The sequence below is a fragment of the Portunus trituberculatus genome, chromosome 49 (assembly GCF_017591435.1).
Source record: "Portunus trituberculatus isolate SZX2019 chromosome 49, ASM1759143v1, whole genome shotgun sequence".
NCBI lineage: Eukaryota > Metazoa > Arthropoda > Malacostraca > Decapoda > Portunidae > Portunus > Portunus trituberculatus.
The window spans coordinates 3,239,518-3,262,625 of NC_059303.1; the positions used below are offsets into that span (position 1 = coordinate 3,239,518).

At 47.1% G+C, this 23,108-nt stretch overlaps 1 protein-coding gene across 20 annotated transcripts in view; it reads right to left on the reverse strand.

Annotated features, from left to right (window-relative positions):
- Window positions 1-23,108, reverse strand: part of LOC123499082 (dachshund homolog 2-like) — a 109,578-nt gene that overhangs the window by 64,149 nt on the left and 22,321 nt on the right. For 7 of the 20 annotated variants that reach the window (XM_045246697.1, XM_045246688.1, XM_045246691.1 and 4 more), the window contains exon 2: window positions 2,901-2,909. The exons of the other annotated variants lie outside the window; for them this stretch is intronic. In XM_045246697.1, the coding sequence (XP_045102632.1) occupies window positions 2,901-2,909 (9 nt within the window). The remainder of the gene's footprint in view (window positions 1-2,900; window positions 2,910-23,108) is intronic. 20 annotated transcript variants of the gene reach the window in all.

Below are 23,108 nucleotides of genomic sequence, written 5' to 3' on the forward strand. Positions count from 1 at the left end.
TTAACCCCTCACTAGCATCCTCACTCCTCCTCATTCGTCCTTTCCGTCCTCCTCTTCGTCCTCCCTCAACATAACTTGACACAATCACTTCAGCGTTAATTAGTTTGCTCAGTAACCCGGTACACTTGACGGACAAACGACTTCATGTAACCTCGAGTCCTTCCTCAAAGAGCGCCACCACACACTGCAAAACTTCGGCTCTTTTATCTCTTACCCAAAGATCCACAGACCATCGCGTGACACCAAGCTGAACGGTCTTCTCTGCGGCGGTGAAACTCGAGCCCCTCCCGGCAATGGACGAATCGTGTGCGAATTATGATAACGTCCAATTAGGAAGACTTGTATATATGAATTGAATTACACAAAAAAAGACTTCTGAAGGAGAGGAAAGATGATAAGCCGAACATAAGTGGGTTAGCGGAGCCTCCAATGATTTCCTTCACACTGGTGCACAACCTGAGTACTATTATTTTGACGCTTCTCAAAGTGTTTATTCCCTGGCAGGATGGCGGCGACTCCTGCAGCAGTGCGTGTACTGACAAATGCCTCACATTGCTCCACACTCCCTTTTCTCTCTCTCTCTCTCTCTCTCTCTCTCTCTCTCTCTCTCTCTCTCTCTCTCTCTCTCTCCCTCCTGTATGTTCCTTAATCTTGCCTCATGTTGCGGACGAATGAATAAAAAAAGTTGCTATAATTTCAAGCAGAAGTAAAGGAGTCATGTCGGTTTCCTCCTCTTGCCTTTCCTCCTCCTCCTCCTCCTCCTCCTCCTCCTCCTCCTCCTCCTCCTCCTCCTCCTCCTCCTCCTCCTCCTTTTAGTTGACCCAGGCACAACTCCGCCGAGGGTAATAACTCCCTGTCACTCCCGCGCCTCGTCCCGGCTGGCCAACGAGGTGCCGCACTTCATTATTATCCATTAAGCAGGGCGAGACACCGCTAAGCTGGTCCTCGGGCGTAATCAGGCAATGTATCGCGCCTAATCTCTGCGATCGTCAGTGCTGAGAGGGCGTTAGTGCCGCCACGGAAGGTAGGCGTTACATTTGTGGCGGCAACTTGAACTATGTCTTATATTTCCCGATAGAGATCTTGCCCCGGGAACTACACACAGAGAGAGAGAGAGAGAGGGAGGGAGAGAGGGGGAGAGGGAGAGGGAGAGTCACAAAACAGTGCATGTGGAAGTATACTCACACGTGTTCTCGTCGCCGCATTACTCACCGAATCAACAGAGCACAGTATCACATTCATCGTTGCCTATCGAGTCGTGATCTCGAAATACCCACCGCAGAAGAACAGAGCTGCCGTGTTCCTCGAGTTCAAACGCAGCCAAGAGAAGGAGGTGAGCCGTGAGACCCCCTCCAACTCCACCTCTCACTGCTCTTCCTCTTACTCCTCTTTCTCTTACTCCTCTTCCTCCTCACCCTTTGCCACTTCAGTCAGGACTCAATGGTTGGGCACTTTGACGCCTCAGAAATTGCAGCAATAACACGGGAACGGCAGGCAGTAGGGTGGGCGGGCGGGCGGGCGGGAGCAAGGGTTGGGAAAGGCCTGGCGTTTGTTGTTTAGGTGTGACATACCTCGAATATTTATGGAACACGAGTTTTTACTGAGGTGACAAGTCAGTCAGTCCGGGAGGGAAGGGAGAGGAGGGTGAGGAGAGAGAGAGAGAGAGAGAGAGAGGGAGGAGGGAAGCCGAGGAGGGAGAGAGACGTCCCTACCCAACACTTTACCTCTATTTACATACCCTTTAACTGCCTTCCTGTATCTTCGTTTTATCTCGTCGCTTTATCTCGCAGTTCATCTGGGCGTTACGGATCGTGTTGAGCGGCTGTCGTCACCTGCTGACTTCCCTCCCCCTCCCCTTCCTCCTCCTCCTCCTCCTCCTCCTCCTCCTCCTCCTCCTCCTCCTCCTCCTCCTTGTGTGCAGCGGAGGCCCTTCCTCCATCGCTCCTCACACTGTCCCTCTCCGCTTCATTCATCTGCCACTTTCTCTGCACCTCTCTCTCTCTCTCTCTCTCTCTCTCTCTCTCTCTCTCTCTCTCTCTCTCTCTCTCTCTCTCTCTCACACACATATACTCCGCCAATATTTTTTTTCTTTTTCTCACGCATCTCATCATCTCTTTCTCTCTCCTCTCTTCTCTTTTTCAATCTCTCTTTCTCTCTCTGCCTCCTCAGTCACCTCACTTATCCCAACATCCCTGTACCAGCCTGAGCCTCCGCCTCGTATTATTACCTTAACAAAGTGACAAACAACGCCCTCTTTACGGTCTCCACGCCCCGCTTTGCCAATGGCCGCTGCTGCCTCGGTCAAAGCCTCCTGAGACTCATTGGTGCACTCTCTCCTCCCTTCTTGCCTCCTTTTTTTCTATTTTTTTTCCCTGCCTCCACTTAATTGCTTCTGTCTCTGTCACACTACATGCACATTTTTCTCTTTTTTTTTTCTCTCTCTCTCTCCCTCCAGACTAAATTTCGCTCTAAGCACACTACGTACACCAACTTACGGCATCATGCACTGCTCACACTCAAAGATGCACATACACACGCACGCATGCACTCAAGCACACGCACGCACGCGCACGCACGCACGCACGCACGCACGCACGCACACACACACACACACACCTTTTTGTTTCACTTTTCTCCACAGTTTCACCACCACCACCACCACCACCACCACCACCACCGCCACACCCCGACCCTGTTCTCTCCTACACTATTTTGTAAGTAAGTTTTTAAGTCGTCTAAGAACTAAACACAAATAAGTCTGAGCTGGTGGTTTTTACTGTTCTAATCCTACAGTCAAGTTACATGTAAGTCCACAGTACCTATTTCCTGATGTATATGCAGTTGTTAGCTGCATATATTTGTAGACAAGCTGTCGCCTACAGGTCTTCGCGCAGCCTTACCTTCGCAAGCTACAAGTACAGAAAAGTCCAGGATGAGCGATTAAGAACAAGGCATATTGTGAGATTTTCAAGGCAAGTAATAGACGGGCATACCACAAGGTGACAAAAATGGAGCCGCAGGAGCCACGCCGTGTGAACCAGTGAGGCGAGGCCACGTGGGAAACAGAGGGTCGATTATTCTCATGAGCTTAAAACACGAGCTTGCTGGCAGGATACGTGAGGAGTGTCAGTGGGAGTCGAAGAACAAACGCTCGAAAGAATTATACTTTTAAAACCATGCAGAGCGCCGCGCATGAGGCGGAATAAATTGTCACTTGATACATTTAGTAACTATTTGTGTATAAGAACATGAGTATATCTAAACGTGTAATGATAAAATAGCAAAAACCTTACACTAACAACACATCATATGCAAACAATGAACCTCAGCAATAAAAATATAGAAAGAGCAATAGATAACGAGGAAGACCAACTAGCTTTACGTTGAGGAGGAGGAGGAGGAGGAGGAGGCGGAGGAGCAAGGGTGATAATTAAGTGCACAGTAATGGCAAGAGTGAGAGTCAGGAGACAAAGGCTGACTGCAGGCGAGGGGAAGAGTGAGTCCCGTGGCAGCTGCAGCGTGAGTCAGAGTGAGGGTGTGACGGCCTGACACGCGAGGGAGGAACCTAAGGAGACCCGAGGCAGGTGACTGGCGACGGGGAGCGAAATTAAAGGAACGCAAGACGGAACCTAGCACCCAAAGTGGCAACCCGCGACCCGCCTCGGCCAGGGAAGGGACGGGGGAGGGTGGGCAGATGGACGGGCGGACAGACAGACGTGCAGTTAAGAGAGAAAGACAAAAAAAAGAAGTGTGAGGGTATTTAGTGACTAGCGTTGTGTAGCAGGAGAGTTTTTAGGGGAAGTTTTGTGAGATGTTATAATGTTTGTGAGAATATAGGTGTCTCTCTCTCTCTCTCTCTCTCTCTCTCTCTCTCTCTCTCTCTCTCTCATAGCAATAAACCAGCATCTCTCACGCATAAGAATCGTGGGCAAAACAGTGCAGCACATAAGCCTTCCACTGGGCGCCCTTGTTTTAATGTCGTGAAGTTGCGCGCTAATGTGTCTCTTTCTCTCTGTATTTACACCAGGCAGTAGTGGCGCCCCCTTCTCCTCCACCCTCTCCAACCCCACCTTGAATGTTCCCAAACTTTACATATCTGAGACCACGAGGATAGAACACACACACACACACACACACACACACACACACACACACACACACACACACACACTCTCTCTCTCTCTCTCTCTCTCTCTCTCTCTCTCTCTCTCTCTCTCTCTCTCTCTCTCTCTCTCTCTCTCTCATGCCATCTTGCTCCTCATATTCACATTATTGCCAACATTAATTTTTTTTTTCACACGTTTAAATATTTCCATCCTATTCCTTTTCTTGTCTTTTCGTATCCCACTTCCTTAATATCTCTTTTCTTCCTATTCTCTCCTCCTTCTTTTCCTTCCTTGTCTCTTTGTATCTCACACTCTTCCTTCTTTCTTCCTTACCTTTTTACTTCCTGTCTCCTCCTTACTTATAATCTCAAAATCCTTTTCTTTATTTCCTTTTCCTTCCCTCTTCCTCTATCTCACATTTTCCTACTTCTCTTCCTTGCTTTCTAATTTTCTATATACTTTTTCCTCTCGCTGCCTTATTTCCTATTCCTTCCTTGCCTCTCTCCATATCGCACCTTTTATTCACTATTTTTCATTCCTCTCCCTTCCCTGTCTATCTCTACCTCACTCCCCCTTGCCTTCCTTCCCTCCTACACCTTTCCGAGCACTCCGAGGCAGACGCGGTATGAGAAACAAGAATTGACTCCAGCACTTGAAGAAATTAACAGATACTTGTAATCTCACGTAAGCGCTCCTCATAGCCGCTCTCCCGACAGTTTATTAGGTCGCATCTGGCGCGGCTCAGGACTCCATCTTGTCTCCACCACGCTTTACTGATCCTGATGTCTTTAATCGGCTGAGGTGATGTTTCTGTTGGTGGTGGGGAAAAATAACGTGTTTTCCATCGAGACTTAGTACTGTTCCTCTTTTTTTTCTATTTTCTTCCTCCTCTGCCTTCCCTTCCTCCTCTTTTCTCGTTTTTCTCTTCCTTGATTAGAACAGTCGTGTTGTTTTGGTCATAGAAGAAAAGTTTGCTTATTGGATTTTTTTTTTTCGGATTTCTTTTACTTTTATTTGAATTTGTAAGTGTTTATTTTTACTATTCTTATCCTTATTATCCTTATTATTATTATTATTATTATTTTTATTGTTGTTGTTGTTGTTGTTTTTGTTTGACTCTCTTAGTAGTTCGCGAGTATTCTTCCTTTACTCCGTCAAAGACTTGTGTGTGTAATTCACTGTTTGATCTGCTGCAGTCTCTGACGAGACAGCCTGACGTTACCCTACGGAACGAGCTCAGAGCTCATTATTTCCGATCTTGGGATAGGCCTGAGACCAGGCACACACCACACACCGGGACAACAAGGTCACAACTCCTCGATTTACATCCCGTACCTACTCACTGCTAGGTGAACAGGGGCTACACGTCAAAGGAGACACACCCAAATATCTCCACCCGGCCGGGAAATCGAACCCCGGTCCTCTGGCTTGTGAAGCCAGCGCTCTAACCACTGAGCTACCGGGCCGTGTGTGTGTGTGTGTGTGTGTGTGTGTGTGTGTGTGTGTGTGTGTGTGTGTGTGACGCGTTGTCTTGACCAAGGAAGAATGTTTGTCTGCCACATAGGTAAATAGAATATTGCTACCGTTGTCATTATCGCTACTACCACCACTACTGCTGCTCCTCTACCACTATGGCAGTAGAAATATGTATAGTTACAGTAGTAGTGAAAATTATGATAATAGTAAAAATAATAGTGATAATAATAATAACAATAAGAGCATCGGCAATTTCATCACATTCCTTCATTTTGTTCAAGCTGCGTCATTCCAGTTTTCATTGTTCTTGTGGTGGCGATGATTCTCTGGTCTTTCTCTCCTGTGGCTCCTCCTCCTCCTCCTCCTCCTCCTCCTCCTCCTCCTCCTCACGCTTTTTGCTCCTCCACCTCGTTCCTTCTCTCGCCAGGTTTTGTACTGCAGTAGTTCCCTCCCTCTCTCCCTCCTTCCCTCCATGATTACCCTCCCTCCTCCTTCTTCCCTCTCCTTGCTCCCCTTTCCTTCCTCCTCCCTTCCCGTGGTCTTACTTGTTCGGTCTCCAAACCTTCTGGAATGAACTCCTTTTTTTTCAGATGGAGGGAAGGAGGAAGGGGAGGGAATGGAAGGAGGAGGGAAGAGTCGCTTGGCATGCCCTGGACCGTCTCCTCATCTCCCCATCTCCCCATCTTCCCATCCCCTCCCTCCCCCAATAGTCTTCACGCCGTCCTGACCTTTAAGAAGAGAAACATCCTGAGCGGGTCCTCTCTTTGGAAGTGTGTGTGTGTGTGTGTGTGTGTGTGTGTGTGTGTGTGTGTGTGTGGTGCTACTACTCCTGCTACTGTCTGCTATGTCAAATTCCTGTTGTCTGCTTTTATATACTCTCTTTGTTTGTTTTTGATGCCTCTTTTAAGATTTTGTACTTTATTGATGCAGCTTTGTTACCATTTCTTCGCTCCTTTGGCTTTTTGTTCTTTCTGTTCTCGTTTCTCTGCAATCATTGACATTTTATCATTCTTGCTTTTCCAATTTTTCTTTTCCTTCTTTTATTTTAGTAACTTAGACTGGCTTCGTGTATTTATTTTGTCTGTCGTTTCTTTCCTGTTTACGTTACTTTGGTCGCGTTGCTGAATAACAAAGGAGTGCGGACTTAATTTGGTTTTGAGTCCATTAGGCAAACTTGTTGTGTTCGGTGTACCCTGCACGCCTTCATTTTGAGTTTGGTTAAGATGAAATATGTAATTCAATGTTCATCAGGCGTGCTCAGGTATATAACACACACACACACACACACACACACACACACACACACACACACACACACACGTTCTGTAACTTGATGGAAGAAGTAACTGTATAATGAGTTTTAGACTAGTTAACCTCTTAAAAGCAGAGTATACATCGTGGTGCTCTGGAAGTGAAGGAAGGAGTAGGGAAGAAATTGAAGGACTAAGGATTAATGAAATGGAAAAAGAATAGAAAGAAATAAAAGTTGTTATTTGATAGAAGAAATACCTTTTTTTAATGCCATTTAGACTGCTTAACCTCACTATACACTGAGGTTTGTGGTGTTCTTGGTGGAAGGAACAGCGAGGGAAGCGAGGAAGGGAGTGGTAAAGAGAGGAAAGGAGGGAGTGAAGGGAATGGAGGGGTACTTTGTTGGTGGTGGGTTGGGCGTGACGCTTGGGTGTGGTGGCGTCATCCTGCCCTGCCCGCCTCACCACTCACTCCTTCACTCACTCCTTCATATCACTCACCAAACCTCTCCTTTCTCTCTTACTCATACCACTCACTCGCTCATCACTTATCCCACCCCCTTCCTCACTTACTCTCTGTACTTTCAAGCTTCTCTTCTCTTCCTCAGCTCACTCTAGTCTCAGTCGTCATCTCATCGTGTGTATTGAAAATTTTGGAGGCTTCGTGTCTCTCTGGTAATGGTGAAATGGCAAATGCATCACCAGCCAATCAGGTTCTCAGGAGGAAGAATCTTCAAAGGGACACACGTTATATAAAGGTCATTAAGTGATGTATTATGCCATTCCACAGAGTCTTTGTTTCCGATGACCACTCTAAAAATTCTCAAGGCTACACACACACACACACACACACACACACACACACACACACACACACACACACACACACACACACACACACACACCGCGTAGTGTAATGGTTAGCACGCTCGAATCACAATCGAGAGTGCCGGGTTCGAGTCCCGGGGCGGCGACGCAAATGGGCAAGCCTCTTAATGTGTGGCCCCTGTTCACCTAGCAGTAATTAGGTACGGGATGTAACTCGAGGGGTTGTGGCCTCGCTTTCCCGGTGTGTGGAGTGTGTTGTGGTCTCAGTCCTACCCGAAGATCGGTCTATGAGCTCTGAGCTCGCTCCGTAATGGGGAAGACTGGCTGGGTGACCAGCAGGCGACCGAGGTTAATTACACACACACACACACACACACACACACACACACACACACACACACACACACACACACACACACACACACGTATATGTCTTCATGTAACTCAACTCTTGGCGCTTCAAAATTGTTAGTCATGATTCCGTCTGATCGAAGACAGAAGAATAGACTCAGCTTCCCCCCAACACACACACACACACACACACACACACACACACACACACACACACACACACACACGAGGTCGCCGGTGGACTGATGGACTGCTGGTGGTGGTGTTCACGTCGCACTGTCTTGCCGTGGTGGGAGGCATTGACCGGGTACCGCCTGGCATCTGCACGGCTGAGGGCTGACTCCACGCACCATACAATTATACAGGACGCGATACAATGGGCGGTGGGCGGCGCGGTTCTTGCCTATTGACACCCGGACACTGGTCTTTGTTAATTGATAAGATCGTCCTTAAATTACATCGATTACCCCGCTGTTCCCATCCCCGTCCTGTGCCAGCAATAAGTCGTCTTTGTGGTGTCTGCCTTTGTGCTCGGGGAAATATTATGACAAGCTGCCAACTTTTCCTCCCGGTGGTAAATGCGTATGGGTTTTCTAGCCTAGACTCGTTTACGTCACCGCCGTTTTGCAGTGTGTGTTTAGCCCGTCAGGAAATGTGGCCCGGGGTTAGAATGTGGGAGCCGCGGCGACTCACAGTTAGAGGCTCACAGTTGTTATGTCTTCAACACTCAACAATGATCACATGTGTGAGGTATTTTTCGGCTTATCAAATAATCATAGGATACTAATCTTAACTCTTTACCTTAAAAATTCAATCTTCCTTGTTTACTCTTTACTGTGTTGGTTGGAAGTGATTTAAGATGGCCCATATTTGTTCAACCTTCAACAGTAACCATGCATGTGGAGCATTATTCTCCTTACTAAAGTGAAGGACGTTTTCTTGAAGTCTTTACCTTCAAGCACTTTATCTTGCTTATTTACTCTTTACTCTTCTGCTTGGGACTAATTTTAGATCGTTTTATTCCTCCTCACACTTTGTCCTCAGTAAATACACAGTACAAAGATTTAATTACACGTACGAGGCCTTGTCAGCGTCCGTGTAGCAGGGCCTTGTGCTTGTCACTTGTCAGTCACTTCCTATACACACCCACCCTGGCGCCGCGATGGGCCGAAGCCGACACACCGACCTTCCTATTCCGACAAAAAAGGAGAGAGAGGGAGATGAAGATAGTGTGGCGCTACCCTACTGCACCCTCCCTACCTTTACCTTCATTCTTCTTCCCTGACAACTCACAGACAGGGAAAGCACGTCACAACAGCCACAAATGGAGCTGAGAGTAATGAATAACAGTGTCATGGTGAGGCGTGGCTCCCCCATGGCCACATACAGGTAAATAATTATTGTATCTGAATCAGGTGAGTAGTGTTTGCCGTCACCTGCTGCTACCTGTCACGTCCCATTCACCTGTGATCAATGGCGCACTAGGGTAACGTTTCTGTCTCCGTCTGTTTTTTCGTTTTTTTTTTTCTCTCTCTCTTTTTTTTACGCATTTGTTCTGTTCATCACTAGGAGGAAGAAGCACTGAGAGGAAGGAAAAGGCGTGGGAAAGTTGCAGGTGTAGGTTTGCTATTCAGAAAGTGTATTAAGTTAGGACAAAGTTAGAGTCGTTATAGAGGAATGAAAGTGCTGTTTACTGGGGAATGAAAGTCATGTCTACTGGGAATCAAACTGGGATGAAACTATGAAACTGAGGTGTACGTAAGCTACCCTAACCTAACCAGAGAAGGAAACTGGTCTACCGGGGAGCAATACTGATGTGTGTTGGGGAATGAAATGTGTGCTCTGGCGTGTGGAGGTGTTAGTGAACGGCAGTGTAGCAGGTGAGGCGTGGGGGACGTGGAGTATTGGCCCAGGAAACGAGGGTGCATGAGGTGTGTGGGGAGGGCCGGTGGGTGGGCGGTGAGTGGTGGGCGTGCCGGCAATACATCACCGCCACGACCTCACGCCTCGCCGGACGCCCTACAAAAAGGTCTGATTGACGCCGCCAGAGTCGAAAATCCACCCAATTTCACGTTTAAATATTTATTAATCTTTGTCAGTGCCGCAGAATCCACCTGAAGTAAATGGTATCGAACGTTTCCATCGGGCAACACAATGTATAAACACACTATATAAATATTTCCCGCCATGTGAATTATAGCCGTGTCTCGTATGCATATCAGCTGCTGACATAAATCTCCGCCGGTGCCCTGGGCGGGCTGACACGGCCATTCTCTGCGGGACACTGCCACCTGGAGAAGCACTACTCTGGGCCACGCGTCACTGCACCTTTTCGGAAGCTATTCTCCATAGGTAAATTAACTGTACGTATTTATCTCTCCCTGTGAGCACCTCCCCCTCCATCCCTCCCTTTCTCCTTCTCTCTCTCTAGTAAATCGAATCATCAGGTGTCAATATGCAGCAATACTTTAACTCTTTTGGCCTTACAAATATATATCACCTTTATGTCCGCCATGTGACCTCAGTTATAGATCGCCTTGGATATAGAGGACAGCACCAGCACCGAAGATTTATATTGGCAGTGTTTAGTGTCCGAAAATGTGCCTTATGCATTCGTATCACCGTGTTTACCATACGAGCCACCAGTTAAGGTTAAAGTCTGCCTGCCGCAAAACTTCTACATGGAGAAAGTAAATATTATTCGCTGCAATAAACCTTCTCTTCTACCTAATTCTAAACATGACTCGGGTTTTCACTGCTCTTCCTGCCTCCGCCTCACTCTGACCTATGACTCTGTGCCATTGCATTACCCAAAGGTGCGCACTAACTCAGCTAAACGTCTTCCTTCTCAGATGCTCTTCGTAGGAAACCAAACCGCACGTAATTAGAGGAAGCACAGCACCCCTCCTCCTCCTCCTCCTCCTCCTCCTCCTCCTGCCACCCCTTCAGGAGCTCTCATCCCCCGCACTCACGCCACTCTCGTCACCTTTCGGTTTCCTTGCTTGCAGACTTTTGCAGGTCGCGGCGGACTGGTGGCGCCTCGTGTTGATCTCTGGCCCGTCTCCCCATACCTGCCCCGCCATGCCCTTCCGTGCTCCGTGCCCCGTCAGACCACACCTATCCTCCTCACCTCGCGTCTCCTAAACTAAACTGGTGAACACTCTTACCCGCGAGATTGTAAAGTAATGTGTTTTGTCTTTTCCATCTCCACTGTCGCATTTATTTCTTTCCCTGCCTTCCTATACCCTTTTAACCCCTTCAGTTCTGGGACGCATTTTTACCATGAGTTTGGGTGTGATTAGACCATTTTATTGACATTAGAAGGGTCTATGGAGATTAGAAGATTAATGGTCAAGAGTCTTCACTATTTCACTCCCAATATAAATTTCTGAATGTGTATAAAATCACCAAATAGTAAGCAGAAATAATCTGAAAAGGTGTTATGGTACTGAAGGGGTTGAATTAACACATATTTTCCTGAAGTTGTATGAATGAGTTGTTTTCCCTTCACATCCCTTAAATTAATGCGTGAACATCTTTAAGTTATAATATACAACTGTATTTCAATTGTATAGTTTTTGTTCTCTTCCTCCGCTATCCTAACCATCTCCTCCTCCTTTCCTCCCCTTCTCCCTCGCTATACACGTTCCTCAGCCCCGCCGGAACACGCCACAAACCCTCATTACCCATCGCTTCCCCACCGTCATAATCACCGCCGCCACTCCCTCCCCGGCGCGGCAAAACAAAAGCATAAAAATCGGGGTCCCTTCACTCAATAACAAGACCAGCACGGGCAAGGAAAAATACAAAACACAGACGGATCGGAAGGAGTAATGATAAACGAACACTCGCCAATCACACGCCATTACCATTAGTCACCTCGATCTGATTTATGAGTTCGTTCACCCGGCATTAGAAGGCATAGGTAGGAAAGAGAGAGAGAGACATTTGGAATTTCTCTTTCTTCCTTTCTCTCAGTCCTCAATAACATACCAATAATACAATACAATCCAGAAACAATGATATGAGCAGGTAGGAAAACAAGGGAAAATCATTTGTCACGTATTGGTGTAGGTTTGGGTGACGCCATGTGGTTACTGTGATGAATGACAGCCTTGCCCCGCCCCTGCCTCCCCGGGTGTCGAGTGGGAGGCTGCACGGGGGATCCTTCAAACGTATAAACCAGACAATGCCACCTGGAATTCGGTAAGTGGCGTGCCGTTCACTATTTCACTTAGGAATACAAACACTGGTAGCTTTAACCCACGCGGTGTCGAGATAAGACCTTTAGAACTCACCGGTAATTACAGGTAGAGAGAGAAGATATGCTTACGGATACGGATGTATTTTATTGCCGCACGCTGCCCACCTAGCATTAGCGTAACCGGCCCACTTGTAAGTAAAGAACGAAATTGAGCGTAGCGAGTTTAATTACACTGAGGCGGGACACGCAGCGAAGGCAGGCCCGGGCGCCGCTTACATAAAGATCAAATATATTTCTCCCGCCATTACCACCTCCCATATTTTTGCCTCGTGTCGTAACGGTAACTATTAAAAAAAAGGAGGTGGAAAATCTCTTGCCGCTGCTGTTCGTTCCTGCTGTTGCTGCTCCTGCTGTTGCTGCTGTTCTTGTTGCTGTGAGTGTTGCGTTTACTGTTTCTTATTATCCGGCTGTTTTTATTGTGGTGTTGCGTGTTTGTGCTGGCGGCGGCGGCGGTGGCGGTGGTAGTGGTGGAGCGTGGTCTTAATGAGAGGCTCTTAATTGCACTGTGTAAGGGTCTTATGTGTGTGATTTGTGCACTGGGGATTAAAATTTCGAGCCTGACCATAAGAGAGTGTGTAGCGTACGGCAAGGCGGAGTTAGGCGCGAGAATATTGTTGCTGTTATTGGTGCGGCGGTGGTGGTGGTGGTGGTGGTGGTGGTGGTGGTGGTGGTGGTGTAAAGGTGTGAAGTGGCATAAACGTTACCTGTGTGTCGTGTGCAGGTTTGTGGCAGGTGAGTGGCAGGTGAGTCTGGTGTGTGAGGAATAGAGGTGTGTAAATTATCTGCTGCATTGAGAGAGAGAGAGAGAGAGAGAGAGAGAGAGAGAGAGAGAGAGAGAGAGAGAGAGAGAGAGAGAGAGAGAGAGAGAGAGAGATACAGATAGACAGACAGAGGCAGAGAAACACAAGTCAAAAGAGAGAGAGAGAGAGAGAGAGAGAGAGAGAGAGAGAGAGAGAGAGAGAGAGAGAGAGAAAAAAGAAAAGAAAAAAAACCTGAAACAGAGAAGGAAAGAGTTAGGAAGAAAGAAAAGCAAAAAATAAGATTACTATGGCATGGAATTCAGAGAGAGAGAGAGAGAGAGAGAGAGAGAGAGAGTGTGTGTGAGAGCATGTGTCTATCCCCACGCCAGAAGCATCAGCACATTTCGGTCACCACACACTCGCCGTACATCGCCAGTAATTACACCAGCTCTCCCCTCAGCATATTTCCCCTTGAATCAGAATATCGGCGGCGATTCATTGTGAGGGAGCGAGGCGAGATGAGCCCGGCGAGTGAGTGAGTGAGAGTGTGCGGGCCTTTCTCCTGATGGCTCCCTGCTCACTGCCCTTCCATCCCTGTGTAAAAATCGGAGACACAAGCCCTTGGACCCTTCAGAACCTCCACGACGCGCCGCCTTCCGTAGTCCTAATGACCGTCCCTCACGCCTCGGATATAGAGAAAGGACTCGTTAATACCGCGCGGGAGTAACGATAAACTGAGGTGGGTAGGAAAATCAGGGATGAAAGTATGGGACAAGACCGAGAGATGAGGGTAAAATTGAGAGATAAATCAACAACAGCTACTGCCGGGACAGACGGGGAGCATCTCTCACTCGTGTAATCGCCCCGCCACACGCACATCCGAGAGAGGCAGGCGAGGGAGATGGGGGTGTGGGGAGGGGATGGAGAGAGGAGGCAGCGAAGGGAACCATGGAAAATCTCGCCCACTTGAAGGCAGGTCGAGGGAACAAATGAGGAAGAGCATGGCGGTGATGTGAGGACCAGAAACCTCCTCTTGTGCGGTTGAAAAAGAAGAGAAGCAAAGAAAAAAAAAGATAGAAGAATAAGGATAAAGGAAAAAAGGAAGAAGAAAAAAAAGCTGTTAACGAACTCGAGAGAAAGCAGTCAGTAGCAGTGATGTAAACAAATAGACCATGCTTAACACACCTTCAAGAGGGGAAAGAGAAACAGATTAAGACCCAAACTACACAGACTCAATAAAGAGAGAGAGAGCGAGAGAGTGAGCGGGAGTACAAGAGTGTTCGTTATTGACACAGGCGAGAGCAGAGGAGAAACCAAAGGGAATAGACCAAAGATACACCGATTATATATTGGAAATGGCGGCGCTATTGGGGAGGTAGATGTGTGAGAGGGAGTGATGAGGAGTGGGAAGAAGAGGGGATAATAGCAGGGCTGGTGCAGCGGGGAAGAGAGAGGAGGGAGGGATGGCATGATTAGTGTGAGGGAGTCGGAGGAATGATGGAGAAGGGTTGGAGTGATGGTGATGGGAGGAGGAGGAGGAGGAGGAAGAGGAGGAGATAGAGGTTTGAAGGGAGGGACGTCAGGAGCTCTGGGATACATGGAGGGTTAGAATGAGTTGAAAAAATAAAAAGAAGAAAAAGTGAGATTTGGGCAGGAGAAAAGATCCAGGGAGAGAAGAGGTGATGAAAGCATAGAAGAGAGAGAGAGAGAGAGAGAGAGAGAGAGAGAGAGAGAGAGAGAGAGAGAGAGAGAGAGAGAGAGAGAGAGAGAGAGAGAGAACGTACGTAGTAGATGAAGGAAAAGGATGAATGATAATGAACGGAAGGAAAAATATGAATAAATGAATAAAAAAGGATGTATGAAGGTGGAGTTATGAGGGGAAGAGAATGAAGGGGACATGAAAGGTGTGGTGAGTGGAAGAGTGGAGGAGTGTGTCGTAGTGGGGGCTGGAGTGGCTGAAGGGGGTGGGAGAGGACAAGAGGAGGAGGAGGGGAGGAAGTGGAAGGTGTGGGAGGACAAATATGCGTGAGCTGGAATATTGATTATGCACATATTGATCTGCAGTGTGTGTGTGTGTGTGTGTGTGTGTGTGTGTGTGTGTGTGTGTGTGTGTGTGTGGGAGAGATGATAAAGATACCCAGCTTTGAGTCTCATCGTTGCAGCTCAAGAGACTTATCACGTGTGTGTGTGTGTGTGTGTGTGTGTGTGTGTGTGTGTGTGTGTGTGTGTGTGTGTGTGTGTGTGTGTGTGTGTGTGTGTGTGTCTGTTTACTCAAGCAACCAGTTCTAAATGATCTACCTTTATTTCCTTAACAATTACAAACAAAAGTGCAATTCCTCACTAGTATCACACAAAACCTCACCATTCAACCCTAACTTAATCACATCACTATCTCACCAACTCACATTCCCTTTGCAGCCTCCAAACATCACCTGATCCACGCAACCTTCATAACCTAAATTACAAAACCACCTTCCTCATCCACCTGTATCACCTGAGAGAGGCACCTGTCCCCCCCCTCCCAATAACCCCTACTCCTGAGAACCTTCCCTACCCTTCCCTGGACCTGCAGCACATTAATTTATTGCACCAATGGGAATGGGCCGAGTGTATATAAATTGACGAGTCCAAAGATCTCATTTAGATTGTCGATTATTCATCTTTCACACACGAGAGCGTCCCGAGGTGTACACGATAAGGCCGAGTCGTAAAGGGCTGTTTATACCGCGGCGAGAGGAGTGATAAAGCAATGGGACGAGTGTAATCTGCGCGGCGCCTTGGTGAGGGAAGTGCTAATAGACAAGACCATGTGTATCGCGGGGCGGGGTCGGGGCGGGAGTGGTGCGGGGAGGGACCGGATGTTCTGTGGTGAGATGCGAGTTTATGGGGAGGAGTCGAGGCTTGGTGGGTGGGGCGTGGTGTTGTGGTGAGTGTGGTAAGGTGGGCGTGGCGTGTGGTGTTGTTGTTCTCAGGTGTTTTAGATGTTTAATGGGTAGTTAGAGAGGATGGGAGAGGGGTGTGGTGTTGTGGGTGTGGTGTGGTGTGATGTGGTGTTTTGTTTTGATTAGGTGACAGAACCTGGGCGAATCGTGGCAAGACGGGGTGAGGCTGATAAAGACAGGAGGGGGGGCAGGATAGGACAGGACATTAAGTCAACTATAACTTTCCCAAAACATTTTCAGAGACATGAATATATAAGATCATTCACTCACTGTCAGGAAAACCATAACCACGTTCAGGAGGACACACACACCTTCAGCTGACCTCAAGAGACACCTTCACGTCGACCCAAACACTCACATCCCTCAACATGCCTCATAAAAATCAACACATTTCGTGGATGAAGATAAAAGTCCTGATATGAGATCACGGTATGGCTGAGTGGGTGTCCTGGTGTGGATGAGTGGTGGTTGAGTGGATCGCCTCCTGGCCTCATCCACCACGAAGCCACCATTGCCGATCGCGAGTATTTCAACCATATGGTCTTGTTGGTAACACTGGTGCGGCCTGCGACAACCTATCATTTTGTCAACCTTTGCTACCAGCGTTTTCCTGCTCCTCTATTTAGCCACTCTCCATCACCACTCAGAACCCATTCCTCACCATCTTTCCCATCACCTCCTCCTCCTTCTCCTCCTCCTCTTCACCGCCCATTGCAGCTATTTCAGACGCCCACACACAGCCTCACCACATCCTGCACCACAACCACCAAACTTCCATCATGACACGATCTCCTCCTCCTCCTGCTCCTCCTCCTCCTCCTCCTCCTCCTCCTCCTCCTCTTCCATGTTACACGTATGAACGGTGCTGTTCTTTCTGCATTGCACTCAAAAGACACAACCAAAAGGAGGTAAGGTAGAGGGGCGTCAACCTTGCTTCTCCTTACCTGTCAATCTTCTTTTTCCCTCCTCCTCCTCCTCCTCCTCCTTCCAGTCATACTCTCACCTCCCACCCTCACCTCCCCCACCTCCCCAAAAGCTCTGTATTCCTTGTATACTTGTGTTTAAAAACCTGTTTATCTTGGCCGCCCTAACTGCCCCCTTCGGTTCTCCCTTAATATGTGTACAGCCAGTCGTCCTCCCGCCTAATAATCCCCCATATATCAAGACCTTCCTCGTCTCCTATTAGTCCTGGGTAACTTTTTTTTCAGTCTCTCGATCCCTTGAAGGAAAAAAAATCTCCCGCTCATTTTCTCGACATTTCCGTCAGGTATTCCGAAAATCGAGGACTGTGGGAAGGGAAGGCAAGGAATTTTTTTTTATTAATTATATATATATATATGCCTTTTTTTTGTGTGGCTTTGGTTCCTTTGAATTTTTGTTTTTATTTAGCCCTTTTGCTCTTTTATCTCTCTTTTGTTTCTTATCTCTTATCCGCTCACCATCACGCCTTCGATTCATCCTCTCCACCACTACCACCACCACCACCACCACCACCACCACCACCACCACCACCAGCCATAACTGCACCCATTAAGACGCTAAATCATCGTCTCTCTCCAATAAGGAAGAACTGAAGGATAATAGAGAAGAAAGAGGAGAAAGAACTTGATAGAGCTTAGGTTAGTGCTTGTAAATTACCATCCCAATTACTTAATGGTCCTAACTGCCTCGGTAATCAGGGCAAGACATCGGCAGGCAGCGTATTGGTTTAGATGGTAATATTGTCCACTTTGTATTGCCTCACACTGCCATAAGTCTATCATGGGTTTCAGTTCCTTCTACCCGGCTCGTAACTCTTTGTGGATCCTCTTTCTACTCTTTGTGGATCCTCTTTCTTATACTTCTCGTCCTTGTTCTGCTTTCGCGTTTGTTTTGTTTTTTGTGTTTTCTATTTCTTTGTATGCTTGTGTTTGGTGTTTATTGTTGTTTTTATGTAAGACGGGAAAGCTGGCCAAGGGCAACATAAAGGTGAAATAAAAAATTTTTTTTAGAAAAACGTCCACTTTGTTGCCAATCCTCTTGCATGTTTGAGAAAGTTAGCCAAAAGACACTTTCCTCTTAAATGAAGTCAAGTCATAGAAAGCTGGAAATACAGAAGCAGGTAGGGAGTTCTAGAGGTATGAATGATTGCAGTCATTATAGTGTTAATGTTTTTGTTATTGATGTTAAGTTTTCGTATTATTGATCTGCTGCTTCTTCTTTTCCACCACCTCCTTTTCTTTCTCCTCCTCCTTCTCTTCTTCCTCCTCCTTCTCTTTACTTCTTGTTGTTGTTGGTCTTTAATCTCTTATCTTTTACTAAATCGTCATCTTGATTACCCATTGCAGCTCCTAACTAACCTGAATTTCGGTCATTGCCACCACCACCACCACCACCACCACAACACAACACTCTTTCCTTACACACGCACTATACACACACATATACTTTTTTCCCCACCGTGTATAAGTGGCGCCTCAGGTTAACTTTTCTCCCCGGGCACACGTCGCCGCGGCCTTTTTCTGTCATTACCGGCGGAATCGTGACACGCGGGTTAAACCATCAACAAAAATTCTATCGGTAAGAAAAAAAAATAACATATGTGAACCCGTACCCTTTAACCTGTAGCCTCGCCCCCCCTCCACATCAACCTCCCTGTAAGCCCTGACACCCCCTCTAACCATCCCAGTGCCCCCGCCTTTACCTGCCCTTCCGTACCTGTAACCTGTATAAATTGTGACCTCACCTGTACTTGATTTCGTTCTTTTACCTTCACTCATGTGGGTTAAGTATTGAAATATTTCTTGCCCAATGTACAACCTGAAGGAATAATTATGTAGCGCGAGTGTCAGAAGGAAGAGGAGGAGGAGGAGAAAGAGGAGGAGAAAAGGATGGTACAGAAGGGGAAGTGAGAGAAATGAAGATGAATTTAAGACACCGCGAAGAATAATGGGAAAAGAGGAAAGAAATAAAAGATAGGATAGAAGGAAGCTGGCAAAGGAGGTGAGAAGAAGATAAAGGAAGCTGCGGATTATAGGGAAAGGGAAGGAGGAAAGGGGAATAATGATAGAGATACAGAAAGGAAGCGTCAAAATATTCGGTATTGAAGAAGAGTTAGAGAAAGAGAAGTGACAGTAAACTAGATAAACAAACTGCTAAATTAATTGAATAGAACTAGAAGATGATTAAAAGAATAGGCAATGAAATCAAATGAGGCAAAGTATAGGAGAGAGAGAGAGAGAGAGAGAGAGAGAGAGAGAGAGAGAGAGAGAGAGAGAGAGAGAGAGTTCAATCTGCACACAAAGCTCACATTCATCTTTAAAACACATAGGAATCCCACTATTGCAGTTGCCTTCTGAACAAACACATGTCTTTTAATCCTTTGACTTTTCCTATACTATATATACGAGAAGTCCATCATCATATACGCTGAAACAACCTTCGATATACCGCCTATAATTCTAACCAATTATATACGAGAAATAACAGGTTGAGGGAGATACAGGGAGGGAAAAAGACTCGCTGGTAACTCCGTAGCGCAAAGATGATCATTTTCGTGATAATAATGGTCGTCGGACAGTCTGTGTGTTCAATCCATTACCGCCAGAGGCCCTCACCTACCCTGCTCCCGCCCCCCAGGACCCCAACGACACCCCAGCCCAGCACGCACCACCACCACCACCACCACCACCACCACCACCACCCAACGACCGTAACATGGGAAATAACTTCTCGTAACACACACACACACACACACACACACACACACACACACACACACACACACACACACACTAATCGTACCATCAAAAATTATCAGGACAGCAAAACACAAACGTAAACCAAAGAAACGCAACTCAAGGCAGCGCAGGTAACGTAGGTGATGATTTCAGGTAACACGCGAGGCAGGGAAGCAGTGATGGGGCGGGGCGGCGGGGAACACTTGAGCACTTGGTAACGCGGAGTGATCGAGGAGGGAAAACACGAAGGAACAATAAGTAACAGGATAAGTAAGCGCGCGGCGGCTGGTGTGGCGGTTCCTCCTCGCTCGTAACACACCTTGCGAAAGAACCGAGAGAACCACGTGATATTTTAAGGGTAATGGATGAAAAATACAAACTAGGCTGGAGAAAAACGATCCTTCCCTCTTCACTGTATATCTCTTCTCTTGCTTTTACCTCTCTCTCTTTATCTCCCTCTCACTCCTCACTCTCTCCTCTCCATTTCACGCTGTAAATCACTCATAAAGAACCATCCTATCTGCTGTGTCCGTATCCTTGTAATTTGATATGTATCTTGCACGAGGGACTTAGAATAATAAAGATATTAAATAATGATGATACTTAAGTGGACGAGGTGGTGATGGTGGTGGTGAGAGGGGGTAGAAGTGGGGGGTATCACAGGGAGAGGGTGGGAGAGAGGGTGTGGAATTTTATAAGAGGAATTGTTACCAAGCATGATGTGAAATAGTGAAGGCATGCTGGTTAGTAAGTGGAGAGGTAAGCAGACGGCAGGTGACTGGACAGGTGTGGTGGACGTGGGTGATTTACGAAGCTCCTCTTGGGTTTACTCTAGTCATTCTGTTCTGCCAAAGGGTTTCAAGAACTTTATATACTCTCTCTCTCTCTCTCTCTCTCTCTCTCTCTCTCTCTCTCTCTCTCTCTCTCTCTCTCTCTCTCTCTCTCTCTCTCTCTCTCTCTCTCTCTCTGTCTGTCCTTTGCTTAACTCGTATATATGTTCCGTAATTATAATATTGTGAAAGTTCAGCATCCAGATTCAGCTTCCATAATTCCCTCAACTTCCTTTCTTTTTTTTTCGCATCATCTTCTAAATCCCTGTCTTATTCTTTCTTACTCGCTTGTAAAAAAAATAGTTTACCAGTGGCGCGCCATATTTTATTCATTTTATTGTATTTCCATCCTCATCTCGGGCCGACAGGTATGCTTACAGGTGCCTCCCCCAACCCCCGTCACTTGTCCGGGCCGCCCACAGTCAGGCGCTGTGCTCAACTAAGATAAATCCTCGTAGAGAAAACAAACTCGCCTCGAATTACCCTGGGCTCGTAATGTATAAATCAGGGCTGCATGCAGGGCTGGCGGCTCGGAGGAACATTTAATTTAGTAAGTGTAGTGGTGAGCAATTATGGCAGCGTCGCCGTGACCAATGCAGGGACGTGACGCCCTCCTCCCGCCCGACCCTCCTCCTCCCGCCACTATCAACTTCTTACAGGACCGCGACATAAATCTCTCCGCCAGTCCACCCGAATATATATCCCGCCGACGCGAATTCAGCCGCAGGGAGACGAAGCCGAGGCGACCCGCTCTTCTCCACCGCCGCCGCCGCCGCTGCTGCACCTCGCCGCCTCGCTGCCTCGCCGCCTCGCCACGGGTCAAGACCTAATAACACTCCGTCAGGCCGGCGCGGAGTAGTGATTATCGGCAACAGCTTCGACCGATTATATGTAATATTATTCATATATTTTTTGTAAACACGCAGTTGCCCGACGTGGATGCCTCTTAGCGATAATTCCCCGGACGTGGTGCGGGTGTTCTGTCCGAGTCTGGGACCAGCGAGGGGCGGAGGGACGTGGTGCGGCAGGGACGTGTCGTGCTGTGGTGCGGCGAGGGAGGGATGGATGCATGGTGACGCCGGGGGATGTGCTGTGATGAAGGAGACGTGTGGTGATGATGGTGATGGTGGTTCTGTGAGGAACCATGTTGGTGGTGTTATGCAGTGATGGTGACGCGGTGGTGACTGATGGTACTGGCGGGGTGATGAGGGACGCGTGGTGATGGAGGAGACAGGGTGAATCTTCTAGCGGTGGTGGTGGACACTTGTGTTGTTGTGAGAGGCAGTGACAGTGACAGGAAGCCGAGATGTAGTCATGGTGAAGCGGAAAGACTGTTTTGAAGACCTTACGCAGACACAACCAGCATCCACGACACTCACTACTCTGCTCAACACCAAAAACAAAGTGCAGGAACTTTTAAAAACATCACTGATAAAGTAGAACACAAGCACTATACCACCACCACCACCACCACCTTCACTCGAGAACGATTTTTTTTCTAACCTTTACCAAAGTTCGTATATAAATTAGAGCATCATTTACGTAAATTTCGGACCGGCAGACTTCTCGGGTGCGGACTTTACCTATGTTCTACTTCCCGGTATACTCCCGTCCTCTTGCCCCTCCCTTTCCCTCTCACCCCAAGACTAAGAGACAAAAAAAAAAAAAAAATAGATCACTCCTACGCAAATTCTTCAACGTAACTCCGACAAACTCCAAAAGGAAAAAAAATGTTACTTTTACTCATAGTCTTAAATGTAACGTAATGCACAATTCTTAACCTAAGCCTCAAAGAAAATATATTACCCATAGGAGAATGTAGAGCTATTATCCCCATTATGCAGTGCAGTGCTCACCACACACACACACACACACACACACACACACACACACACACACACACACACACACACACACACACGACATAAGGGAGATGAGAAAACTCGTGGCGGTAGAGGAGCAATTTCATGAAAGCAGATTGTTAGCGAAGAGTAGTTAGCCTGGCGGGCAATTAAGTTGTTAGCCTGCCGAGTTGTTTTCAGATTAAGTAGAAAGGATCAGGATCAGTTGGCAATATACTGAAGTGAAAAATTGCACAGTCGATTTTCTTCTTGTTTCATATGAAGCGGGAAGGAGGGAGGGAGGGAGGGAGGATTGGAAGGTGTGGGGGGACAGGGGAAGGGGGAATAGGAAATGGGGGAAGGGGGTTTTAGTGAGGTGTGAATAGCTTGTGTTGATGGGGTTGCAATGTATATCATATGTGGAGAGAGAGAGAGAGAGAGAGAGAGAGAGAGAGAGAGAGAGAGAGAGAGAGAGAGAGATGAATTTTCTCATAACGAAATAACGTCACGTTCCAAACTTTGGTAACGAATTTCCTGCGAATGCTTCTTTTTCCTCCTCTCCTTTTTCTTCTTCTTCTTCTTCTTTTCTTCTTCTTCTTTTCTTCTTCTTCTTTCTCTTCCTCATTTTCTTCTTCTTTTACTCCTTCTTCGTTTTCTTCTTCTTTTACTTTTCTTTCTTCTTCTTTTACTTCTTCTTCTTCTTCTTCTTGTTCTTCTTGTTCTTGTTCTTGTTCTTCTTGTTCTTGTTCTTCTTGTTCTTG